Below are 11,639 nucleotides of genomic sequence, written 5' to 3'. Positions count from 1 at the left end.
AGAGTGTGGAAGAGGCCAGCAAGAGCTGAAATACGGGTCCCAGTTCCAGCCCTCCTCCGCCCCAGCCTGCGTGGTGCTGGCTGGTCTCCCAGGACCCCGGGCCTCGCCTGCTCTATCTAAGGGGTGTAGGTGGGATAAACGCTCAGCTACAGGAGGCAGGGGCTGGGGCAGAGCTCTATGGGGTCCCCACTGGGGTCCTTCCCCACTGAGCCAACACGACCCTTGTGCCTCTCTGCTCAGGGATGCTCCCCTGTTCCCACCCTGTGGGAGCACCGTTCCGTCTGCAGGCAGCTGGTACTCCAGGCAGTTAATGATCGGGCTGACCCACCGCTTCCACCCACCGTGCGCTGGAACATTAGGCCAGACGGGTCCCACCTGGACCCAGGCTCCACAAAGCTCAGCTGCCAGCATCTCCTCTGGCTGAGAACATCCTTCCGTCCCTGCCCCCAACCCCGCCAAACGCCCGCCTGCACTGGGCCCTTTCCCTGCTTAGTTCGCTGCCCGGGAAGCTGCCCTTCCTGGCTAGTGAGGTCACGAGGGCCCCGGTGCCCAGACTCCTGCTCATACCGGGCATTCCCTCGGGAGTTTGCGATGGCCCCAAGTTGCAGAGATAGTGACCAATTGATCTGATCACCAAGGAATTTCCATGGCTCAGCTCAGACCCAAACTCAATACATTTCTGCAAAACTTCAAACCTCCATGAGAAGGAGGGTCTGGGATATCTTCAACAGCAACACGGAAAGGAGAGGTTTAAAAACACCCTCGACTCCCTCTTCAGAACAATCCCCATTCTGCCCCTCCTCCGAGCCCCCAGTCCACCATCAGGTACCAATTAAGCCATTTCCTCTGGAATTTGTTCCCTCGGTGGGAGCTGTAGCCTCCAACCCCTTTCCCTGCACCCAGCTGGGGGCAGCTGTGCTGCCAGGGCCATGGGAGGGCTTTCAGGCTCTGGTCTAAGTGTTGGTGGTGCCTCCCTGCCCCCCCCCCCACCTGCAGCCCTGGGCAGTTAGCGCTTGCTGCGCTGGGGACACTGCTGTCCTTCCACTGCTGTTGCTCCGGACCACCTCCCCGCACATCCACACGTGTTCCCCAGGGAAGCTAAATTCCTCCAGGGCAGAGGCCCCACAGCCTACATCTCTGTCCCTTGGGACTCGGCCGGGTACCATGAGGAGAGGCCTGGCAGGCACACCAACCTGTTCACAATGGACGTGTGTCCCCGGAACACCTGCAGACACTGCCCGGTCAGCACATCCCACTTCCTGATGGTGCAGTCAGCACTGCACGTGAAGGCGGCTTCGTCCTCCAGCTGGCAGAAGGTCACGTAGCTTTCATGCCCTGCAGATGAGGAGGGGAGACATGAGCACAGCAGGGCATGCCAGCTCCCGTTTTTCTTTCAGAATGTTTGAGATGGGGGGGAAGGGAAGAAAGCAGGGGGCGGCGAGTGTTTGCAGCAAGTCCAGTAGTGACTAGTGTGTTGAAATGATGCTTTAAGTCTGGGAGAATCCCAGGAATCGTGGGGGCCAGGAGCAATTCAGGGGGCACTTAGCCTGCCCCGGAATCCTTCCTCCCTCCCCTCCTTCCCTCCCCCTTCTTAGTCATCTCCTTTTAGTCTTCTTCAAACTTTTCAGCTATTTGTATTCACTCAGTCATTCAACAAACCCCATGTTGCAGAGGCAGGAAGTACAGAGGCCAAGGGCATGGTCTTCGGAACCAGAATGCCTGGGCTAGAAGCCTGGTGGTGCTACTGGCTGCCCATGGGCAAGTTATTTCACCTCTCTGTGCCTCGATTTCCTCACCTGAAATGGGGAGAGTGACAATGCCTATCTCACGGTGTTCCTGTGTCGCTGTGTAAACGCTAGGTGTGAGCTGTTCTTACATTTGGGGACAGACACTGTGGTAGGCAGAATTCTGGCCCCAAAGAGAGCAGGTCCTAATTGCTGGAACCTAGAAATGTTACCTTTCTTGGAAGAAGACACATTTATAGATGCAATTAATTAAGGATCTTGAGATGGGGAGATTGTCCTGGATATCAGGGTGGGCCCTACACGCCATCACAAGCATCCTTATAAGAAGGAGGCAGAGGGACTTCCCTGGTGGTCCAGTGTTAAGACTCCATGTTCCCAATGCAGGGGGCCCAGGTTCGACCCCTGGTCAGGAAACTGGATCCTGCATGTAGCAACTAAGAGCCCACATGCTGCAACTAAAGATCCCGCATGCCGCAACTAAAGATCCCTCATGCCACACCTAAGACCCGGCACAGCCAAATAAATAAATAAATAAATACACACACAGAGGAGGCAGAGGGAGATCTGAGGACACAGAGAAGGCACCGTGAAGAGAGAGCAGAGATTTGCAGGTGCTGGCCCTGAAGACGGAAGTGATGCAGCCACAAGCCAAGGGGTGCAGCAGCCATCAGAAGCTGGAAAGGCAACGGCATTCTCCCCTACAGGTTGCAGAATGAACCCACCCTGCCAACCCCTTGATTTCATCCCAGTGACACTGATTTTGGGCTTTTGGCCTCCAGACTTGCGCCGGAATAAACTTGCTTTAAGGAAACCCAGTGTGATCATTGGTCACAGCAGCCGCAGGACACAAATACAGAAACAGAGATCATTAAAACACATTCCCTGCCTTCAAACAGAGCAGCCAGCCCAGAAGGAGGGACAGTCAGTCGAGCTTGATACGTGCTGGGACAGAGCGTGGCGAGAGGGTCGACAGAGCAGAAGCCTGGGTGTGGCAGGCAAGGAAGGGTCTACGCAGTACCCGTGTCTGTCGGGAGGAAAGGAGGAGCATCTGGGAGAGAAGCTATAGCTCACACCCAAGCAGGAGGGGCCCCTGGGGCCAGAATTCAGGCAGTTGGCAGAAACAGTGGATTAGTAGACACAGTGAGGGTGGAGGTCCGGGACGGAGGGAGGGCCCCGCACTCTGGGGTCTCGGCCAAGTGCACCTGGTCATCCTCTTACGGGGCAGTTGTCAGATCTTTTCACTCTCACCCTGGCTGTGGGGTCGATGTTTACCACTCGACCATTATTAAGCAGCCCAGGAGTCCTCCATCCTTGGACACAGTAGGGCTTGTTTTTCAGGTAAAAGTGTTTCCATCTCGGATATAAGCACTTCCAACAGCAAACTGCGCTGACTTTATCGGAGAAGAATTCAGGGACCAGAAAATCAACAGAAGCAAAGGAATGTTAGACCTAACAGCCACTTCACAGACGGGGAGACTGATGAATTCAAATAATAACACATGGGAGTGTCATATTTATTACTTTAAGGATTTCGATCAGATTTTTAAATTTCATCTAGATATCTGGTATCTTGTAGATGGGGATTTAGAATCTCCTGGGTAGTTTCAAGCTGATTCACACTTTTTTTTTTTTTTTTTTTGGCCCTGGGGTCAAGCTTAGTTTCTCTTGGAAGAACCCAACTTCCTGAGTTCTAAGAAACAGAATTTTTTTTTAAAGTAAGAAAGAAACGTTTTCCCATCTTCTTGGATAGCACATACCAGGCCTCTAAGAAAACAACATATGCGTAAATTAAGTAAACATGGGAAGAGGCTGCAGACTGTTTCCCTCAAAGTGCGCATCAGTTTAAAAGTCGAGGGCAGGGCTTCCCTGGTGGCGCAGTGGTTGAGAGGTCCGCCTGCCGATGCAGGGGACGCGGGTTCATGCCCCGGTCCGGGAAGATCCCACATGCCGCGGAGCGGCTGGGCCCGTGAGCCATGGCCGCTGAGCCTGCGCGTCCGGAGCCTGTGCTCCGCAACGGGAGAGGCCACAACAGTGAGAGGCCCGCGTACCACCAAAAAAAAAAAAAAAGTCGAGGGCAAATGTGTTTGGCAAAACACAGCCCAGCTTTTTGCCAACCCCAAAATGTTTATAAAATATTTGAGGATTCTCAACGAGCTTTCCCCGAGACCAGATCAGCCATCAGGAGGGGTCGGGAGGGCTCAGCACCATGAGAGGAGTCCCCAGTGCTAACCAAGGCCAGGAGAGGCTCCCTTGGGGTGTCACTCCCATTCCAGCTCCTTCCGTCCCATCTCAGCAGCATCTGACAGCAGGAAGGCAGAGTGTCATGTGAACCCGTCAATCAGGCCAAGAAAAACACTGAAAATCCAGGCGTGGCACCTAGACTCGGTGAAACTGCAGCCATTAACCAAGACCGTGAGAGTGGGACAGCTTTTCTGGTATGCAGAAGTAAAAAAAAGGATATATACACAGATTGCAAATCAACAGAAATATAAACAGACTTGAAGAAAAGAGGTGATAATAAAAAGAAGTTTTTCAATGTAAAAAGCTGGGCCAGGCTGACCCTCCGCCCCCTCAGGGGCCTGGCCAAGCTGGCGGGGGTCCCTGCATCGATCAAGGCTCTCCCCCGCACAAGCCCCTTCTCCAGCACAAGACGCCCATCTCACATCTGACAACCCAAGGAAGCGATCCGGGTTCAGAGCCCTTGCAGCACAGGGGCCCTGGGGGCTGCGGAGTGCTCCCCTGACTATAATCCACAGACTAATGACAGGGCTCCACCGCCCCGGCAGGATCACCAGGGGTGGAGGAGTGAGGGCTCGGAGAAGGGAGGGCCCATCATGTCTCCAGGGACCACAGCGCCTCGGCCACAAGCTGTTGGAATTGTGCAGAATAAGCAAGAAAGCCAAACTAAAAATAAATATTTTTGAAGGGATATAGAATGCAGATAAAATGCGGTTACTATGTTCAAAAGAATATGCTGAGGCTCAGGGTTTCCTGCCAAGGTAGCCGGCCCTGTCTCCCGGCTTGCACGCCCCTGGACTTGCCGGAGGTTTAGAGTCCAAGTGCCCCCTCCCCATGCAGCAGCAGCTCACCGCGCTGGAGACCAGGGTCTGCAGGGGCAGAGGGGCCTGAAGTGGGCACGGCCCAGCTGAACACGCCTTCAACTCAGCATGAAAAGCGGGGCCTCCTCTCTCCCTGCTGCCCCTGGAGTCTTTCATCTGCCCCCGTGGGTCCTCGTCTTCTCCAGCCTGCGCCCTGCAGCGGCCCCCACCCGCTGTGGGCTCCCGGTCTCCTCTGCTGCCCGCAGGGTTCAGACAGTCGGGAGCCCCAGGAGGGGTCGCTAGTTCGGGATGCGCTGGCCGAGGCCCTCACACCACGGTCACACCTCCCCGGAGGGAGCCTCCTCCCCAGCCATTTCCAGGCGGCAGTGACCGCTCCCACCCTCCCTCCTTCAGGCCTGGGGATGGTGACAGCTCCTCTGGTACTCGCCATAAGTACAGTGGTTCCCCACACTCTGCCCACATTTTACAAGCATCCCTTTATTAGACTCCTTGAGTTACCATTCTGAGGTGCCAGTTGTTTCCTGCCATTGTCTGAGCATGGGAGCTCTGGCTGGAATGGACAGGGTCTGACAAAGCCACTGAGGATGCAGGCTTGGGCCACCCGCCCCTGAGCTCCCAGCCCGGCTGATGCTCTGCTCACTGCTGCCGCCACAGGGCCTGTCCTCAGCCCAGCTTCACCCGCTCCACAACCTAGACCAAACTCTCTCCCGCCTCCAACCCCGTTCTCCTTAATCCACATCCACAGGGGAGCTCACCTGCCCTAGACCATGGTTCCACAAAGCTTTAGAGTGAATTGCCAGTGTGGGCCCCCTTCACATCCGTACTTAAAACAAACTGGGTTTTTCTGGGGCTTTTTTTTTGCGGTACGCGGGCCTCTCACTGTTGTGGCCTCTCCCGCTGTGGAGCACAGGCTCCGGACGCACAGGCTCAGCGGCCATGGCTCACGGGCCCAGCCGCTCCGCGGCATGTGGGATCCTCCCAGACCAGAGCACGAACCCGTGTCCCCTGCATCGGCAGGCAGACTCCCAACCACTGCGCCACCAGGGAAGCCCAAAACAAACTGTTTTTTGATGGAATTTTTCCTTGACCAGGACGAAGTTAATAACGATTTGTTTATGTCTGAGAGCCTTCCCTGTGCTCCCACGTGCCCGTTTAAAAATATGTATGAGATGATTCAGCAATCCCACTTCTGGGTATATACCCAAAAGAATGGAAAGCAGGGCCTGGAAGAGATACTTGCACACCCATGTTCACAGCAGCATCACTCACAATGGTCAGGAAGTGGAAGCAGCCCAAGTGTCCACCGATGGATGATGGATAAAGAAGATGTATAAGAACCACACGGCAGAACAGCATTCGGCTTTCAAAAGGAAGCACATTCTGGCCCATGCTACAACCTTGGGGACATTGTGCTGAGTGAAATGAGCCAGTCCCCAAAAGACAACTAATATGTGATTCCACTTATACAAGGCACCCAGAGGAGTCAGGTTCCTAGAGGCAGAAAGTAGAACAGTGGGTGCCAGGGGCTGGGGGAGGGAAGAATTAGGTTATTGTTCAGAGGGGATGGTTTCAGTTTTACAAGAGGAAAAAATCCTGGAGGTGATGGTGGGGATGGCTGCACAACATTTTGAACGTTTAATGTCTCTCAAATGTATATTAAAAATGGCTAAGATGGTGAATATTATGCTGTGTGTTTTTTGTAACAATTAAAAATTGTCTCAGTTCCAGGTCCTCCTGGGCCAAGAGGTGAACCCTGACTACCCCAGCCCACCAAGTTCCTGCTCTTCTGAAGTGCACACAGCCCCTTAGTTAAGCAATCATTCTCTCAATCCAATCTGCAAATTCCCTGGGGCGGGATCTGAGACTCTTGCACCTTTGAATCCGACACAGGCACCCAGCGCAGTCAAGCCAACAGGCAGGTGAGGGGGAAAGGGCTCTGGACCCAGAGGGAGGAGTGCAGAGGGCTGGCAAGCCTCAGTTTCCTCATCTACAAAACGGGATGATAAGGAGTTGTGGGGGGCAAATGAGCAAGAGCTTTGGAGCTGGCATGGCACGGGGTGCCATGGGGTGCCAAGGGGTGCTGTGACTCACTTCGGGCATGAAGGATAAGACAGCGAATACAATGAGCTAGGAACTCTTTATTAACTGGCTTGATGCCCACCATGACCTTATGAGATTAGGTTCCTCTTGTTATCACCCCCAATTCACAAATAAAGAAACTGAGGCACGGGACTTCCCTGGTGGTCCAGTGGGTAAGACTCCACGCTCCCAGTGTGGGGGACCCGGGTTCGATCCCTGCTTGGGGAACTAGATCCCACATGCATGCCGCAACTAAGAAGCCCTCATGCTGCAACTGAGGATCCCACGTGCAGCAATGAAGATCCCGTGTGCCGCAACTAAGACTTGGCGCAGCCAAAATAAATAAATAAATAGGGCTTCCCTGGCGGTGCAGTGTTCAAGAATCCACCTGCCAATGCAGGGAACATGGGTTCGAGCCTTGGTCCGGGAAGATCTGGGAAGACCCTCTGGCCCCCAGCTGCTTCTGCACCGTAAGCTCGTCTGCAGAAGGAAAACGCATGGCAGGAGCTGCCAACCCAGGCCGCTCTGCCCGAGCAATCCAGGCCTGACCCACCAACAGGCTGTCCTTTGAAGCCTTCTGTGGGCCCCAAGCTATGCAAGGAGCTGGCACTCACCCTGAGGTGGCAGTGTCTACGATGGCAGTGGAAAGAGCCTGGATTTGGAGTCAGGAGACCTGCAGGGTCTGCCACTGATCAAGCGTGTGGCCCCGGGGGAGCACAGCTTCCCTGCAACTCTGTCCTGCTTAGAGCAGGGGCCACACAGTGGGCGAGAAGCCTCTCTGCCGCCGACCAGCCGCAAGACCCTGGACAAGCCCTGCAACCTCACTATGGATGAGGTTGGATGGGGCGTGCTGACAACAGCACCTGCCTCACGATGTGAGTGTCTAGGAGACACTTAGAATATGCTGCATGTTGGTAAGTATCTGCATCTCCTGTTCTCATCTATAAACTGGTGTTATCATAGCAGCACTATTCACAATAGCCAAGACATGGAAGCAACCTGAATGTCCACCGACAGATAAATGGATAAAGAAGATGTGGTGTATACACACACACACACACACACACACACACACACATATACACAAAATGGAATACTACTCAGCCATCAAAAAGAATGAAATAATGCCATTTGCAGCAACATGGATGGACCTAGAGATTACCATACTAAGGGAAGTAAGTCAGAAAGAGAAAGACAAATACCATATGATATCACTTATAGGTGGAATCTCAAATACAATACAAATCAACATATCTACGAAACAAAAACAGACTCACAGACATAGAGAACAGACTTGTGGTTGCCAGGGGTGGGGAGGGAAGGAATGGGAGTTTAGGATCAGCAGAGGCAAACTATTATATAGAGAATGGATAAACAACAAGGTCCTACTGTATAGCACAGGGAACTATAGTCAATATTCTGTGACAAACCCTAATGGAAAAGAAAGAATATATATAAATATATGTGTATAACTGAGCCACTTTGCTGCACAGCAGAAATTAACACAACATTGTAAGTCAACTACACTTCAATAAAATTTTAAAAATAAATAAATAAACTGCTGTCAATTGTTCTTAATTTTTTTTTTTTTTTAGCCGTGCCACGCAGCTTGTCTTAGTTCCCCAACCAGGGACTGAACCCAGACCCTCAGCAGTGAAAGTGCAGAGTCCTAACCACTGGACTGCCAGGGAAGTCCCTAAACTGCTGTCAATTCTATCCACCTCACAGTTGCAAGGGTTAATAACATAAGAAATATGTACTTAGAAGGGTATTTATAAAATACAGGGCACTAAAATGTCAAGACATTTTTATTAATACTCATACAAAAAAAATCCTATGGACTTCCCTGGTGGCGCAGTGGTTAAGAATCCACCTGCCAATGGAGGGGACACGAGTTTGATCCCTGGTCCGGGAAGATCCCACACGCCACAGAGCAACTAAGCCCGTGCGCCACAACTACTCAACCCGTGCGCCACAGCTACTGAAGCCTGCGCACCTAGAGCCTGAGCTCTGCAACAAGAGAAGCCACCGCAATGAGAAGCCTGTGCACCGCAATCAAGAGTAGCCCCTGCTCGCCACAACTAGAGAAAGCCCGCGCGCAGCAACGAAGACCCAACGCAGCCAAAAAAAAAAATCCCACAGAGGAGCAGTTGGCAGGTCCTTGCTTACCATGGGGGCCACACAAGGATTATCACACACCCAAAATGACTCTCTCACAAGTCTATTAGTGCAATTTCAGGATAAGCAAAGGTTACTTTTGTCCCCTCTGTCCTTGACAATTCTTAAAGTGCAAACCCTTATAAAAGAAACGACCCTGTCAGCAGTTTTTCCGTTTGATAGCGTTTTCCCGTGGAGTGGGAAGGCCTCCAACTAGGGCAACAGAGGGTCCAGCGTGGCCTTGCTAGGAAGCAGGTTCTGGTGTCCTGCTGTGACGAGCCACCGTGAGGGTCACTAAAGTGGGTGTGAAGGGGACTTGCCAGGCACAGAGCCGGGTAAGGATGGCAGGGCTGGGCAGGACTGTGGGCCCTGGGGACGGAGCCAGGTGCCCACGAGGCCAGAACCACCCTGGAAAGGACTGGAGCTTCCTGAGGCAGAAACTGGCCTACAAACTGGGCTCCCACAAGGGGTCCCGAGCTCAGGGCTCCCCGGGCCAGCCGATCATCAGAGTCACCTCACAGCTTGTTAGAAATGCCAATTCTGGAGTCCTACCCCCAAAGGCTCAGTGAAACCCAGACCTAGGAACCTGCATCTCTGAAAGCCCTCCAGATACTCTTCTCATGTTTGGAAAGCAAAACACACTGGATTTTAATTTTCTAACAGATCTATGCCTTGGCAGTGTGTGTGACTATCTGTGCGTGGTGGCCAACTCCCCATTATCTACACCAGCTCCCAAATAGCAGGCAGTCCAAAATGCATCCCTACTGAGCTTTGATGTAAAACCAACAGGGTGGGACTTCCCTAGTGGTCCAGTGGTTAAGATCCGCCTGACAAAGTAGAGGACACGGGGTCGAGCCCTGGTCTGGGAAGATCCCACATGCTGCGGAGCAACTAAGCCCGCGTGCCACAACTACTGAAGCCCGCATGCCACAACTACTGAAGCCCGCATGCCACAACTACTGAAGCCCGCATGCCACAACTACCGAAGCCTGCGCACCTAAAGCCCGTGCTCCGCAACAAGAGAAGCCATTGTTAACGAGAAGCCCGCGCACCGCAACGAAGAGTAGCCCCCGCTCGCCGCAACTAGAGAAAGCCCGCGCACAGCAGTGAAGACCCAACGCAGCCAAAAAATAAATAAATAAAAAATAAAAATAAAACAAACAGGGTGGGTCTTCCCTAGCGGTCCAGTGGTTAAGACTCTGCGCTTCCACTGCAGGGGGCACAGGTTCGCTCCTCAGTCGGGGGGAAATAAGATCCCACGAGCCTCATGGCCCAAAGATAAATAAATAAATAAATAAATAAATAAATAAATAAATAAATAAATAAATAAATAAATAAATAAATAAATAAATAAAATGAACAAAAGAAAACCAGCAGGTTCAGGATCCACCAATACGGAAGCTAATTTACTCCCTGTGCCTAGATGAGTCAGGAGGCCTGGGGCAGGCCACCCAGGATTTGCTGATTATGGTGGAAAAACCAGCAGTGAAAAATAACTGTGCACACAGTGCAGGCAGCCTGGTGCTTCCACAGGCGGCTATAGGAGCCACTCAGACAACAGAGGGACCTCACCGTCCTGTGCTGCAGGCATGTGACAGGGACCCGAGGTAAGAAAAACATCCACCTCCCCTTGAGTAAGCCACAAATATAAATCGGTGTGGGTAGACTGGTAGGGCTCTTTCGTAAAACAATATTTACGCCTATGTGTACCTCCTGCTATTTCATGGAGTTTCCAAACATGCCAAATTGCGGGTGAAATGAGGCAGTGAGAGAGCAGGGCAGGGGGGTCGAATGAGGGAGGGGGTTTTCGACTCTGCCCCCCTATGGGCTGTGTAAACCGCTGGTGAACTACTTAACTCTGTGCCTCAGCTTCTCTGCCTGCACGGGTGGTGGGAAAACAGTACCACACCATGTGGAGTGCACTCCGTAGTGCCCAGGCCGATTAACAAGCCACGGTTGTGACTACAAAGGCCCCGAGAGAGGAAATGTTCAGCCAAAGGTCACAAGGCCAGTGAGAGACGAGGGAAGCTGAAAGGGGCGGACTGCGATTTCTTTTTGTTTGTTAAAACTGCGGTGATGGAAGGGATTTCACCCAGCGGTTGACAGGTGATCTGCGCCCTCGCAGCCTCGCCCCTCGGCTCACTGGCCCGTATCGTAGCCCCCTCTGCACTCCCACCCCACCCAGCGCGATGGGCGCGGGCTGGACTTGGGGGAAGGGGTCTGCGGACAAAAGCGCCCAGGTCTGAGGCAGGCGAGCGGCAGAGAGGAGGACAGAGCGAGAGGTCGGAGGACGCGGCCAAGTGGGTCTACCTTGCAGGAGGGCGCAGCACTGGCCGTCCGCGGTGCTCCAGAGTCGGGCCGTGCCGTCCTCGCTGCCCGTCAGCAGGCGCTGCCCGTCGGGGCTCAGGCTGAGCCAGTTGATGCCCCCGCGGTGGTCCGCGCAGACCCTCAGGGCAGACCCTCCGCCCCCCATCCCGCCGGTTGGGCGGCGGACTTAGGCGGAGGCTGCGCCCCGCGTGGGAGGGGCGCCCGGGTATCCTCGCCGCGGCTCCCTGTGGCTGCGTTCCGCGGCCATCGCGGGGCCCCCGGCCCCCGGCTC

At 53.5% G+C, this 11,639-nt stretch overlaps 1 protein-coding gene across 1 annotated transcript in view; it reads right to left on the bottom strand.

The window, feature by feature from the left end:
* WDR86 (WD repeat domain 86) overlaps window positions 1-11,639 on the bottom strand; it is a 24,792-nt gene extending 13,153 nt beyond the window's left edge. Inside the window, exons 1-2 of the mRNA XM_007469809.1 lie at window positions 11,351-11,639; window positions 1,194-1,335 (exon numbers count right to left, since the gene is read on the bottom strand). Coding sequence (XP_007469871.1) covers window positions 1,194-1,335; window positions 11,351-11,513 — 305 coding nt within the window. The 5' untranslated portion in view covers window positions 11,514-11,639. The remainder of the gene's footprint in view (window positions 1-1,193; window positions 1,336-11,350) is intronic.

Source organism: Lipotes vexillifer, unplaced genomic scaffold (genome assembly GCF_000442215.2).
Source record: "Lipotes vexillifer unplaced genomic scaffold, Lipotes_vexillifer_v1.1 scaffold472, whole genome shotgun sequence".
NCBI lineage: Eukaryota > Metazoa > Chordata > Mammalia > Artiodactyla > Lipotidae > Lipotes > Lipotes vexillifer.
The sequence above is the reverse complement of the archived record's forward strand: the minus strand, read 5'-3'. Positions and strand labels throughout refer to the sequence as shown.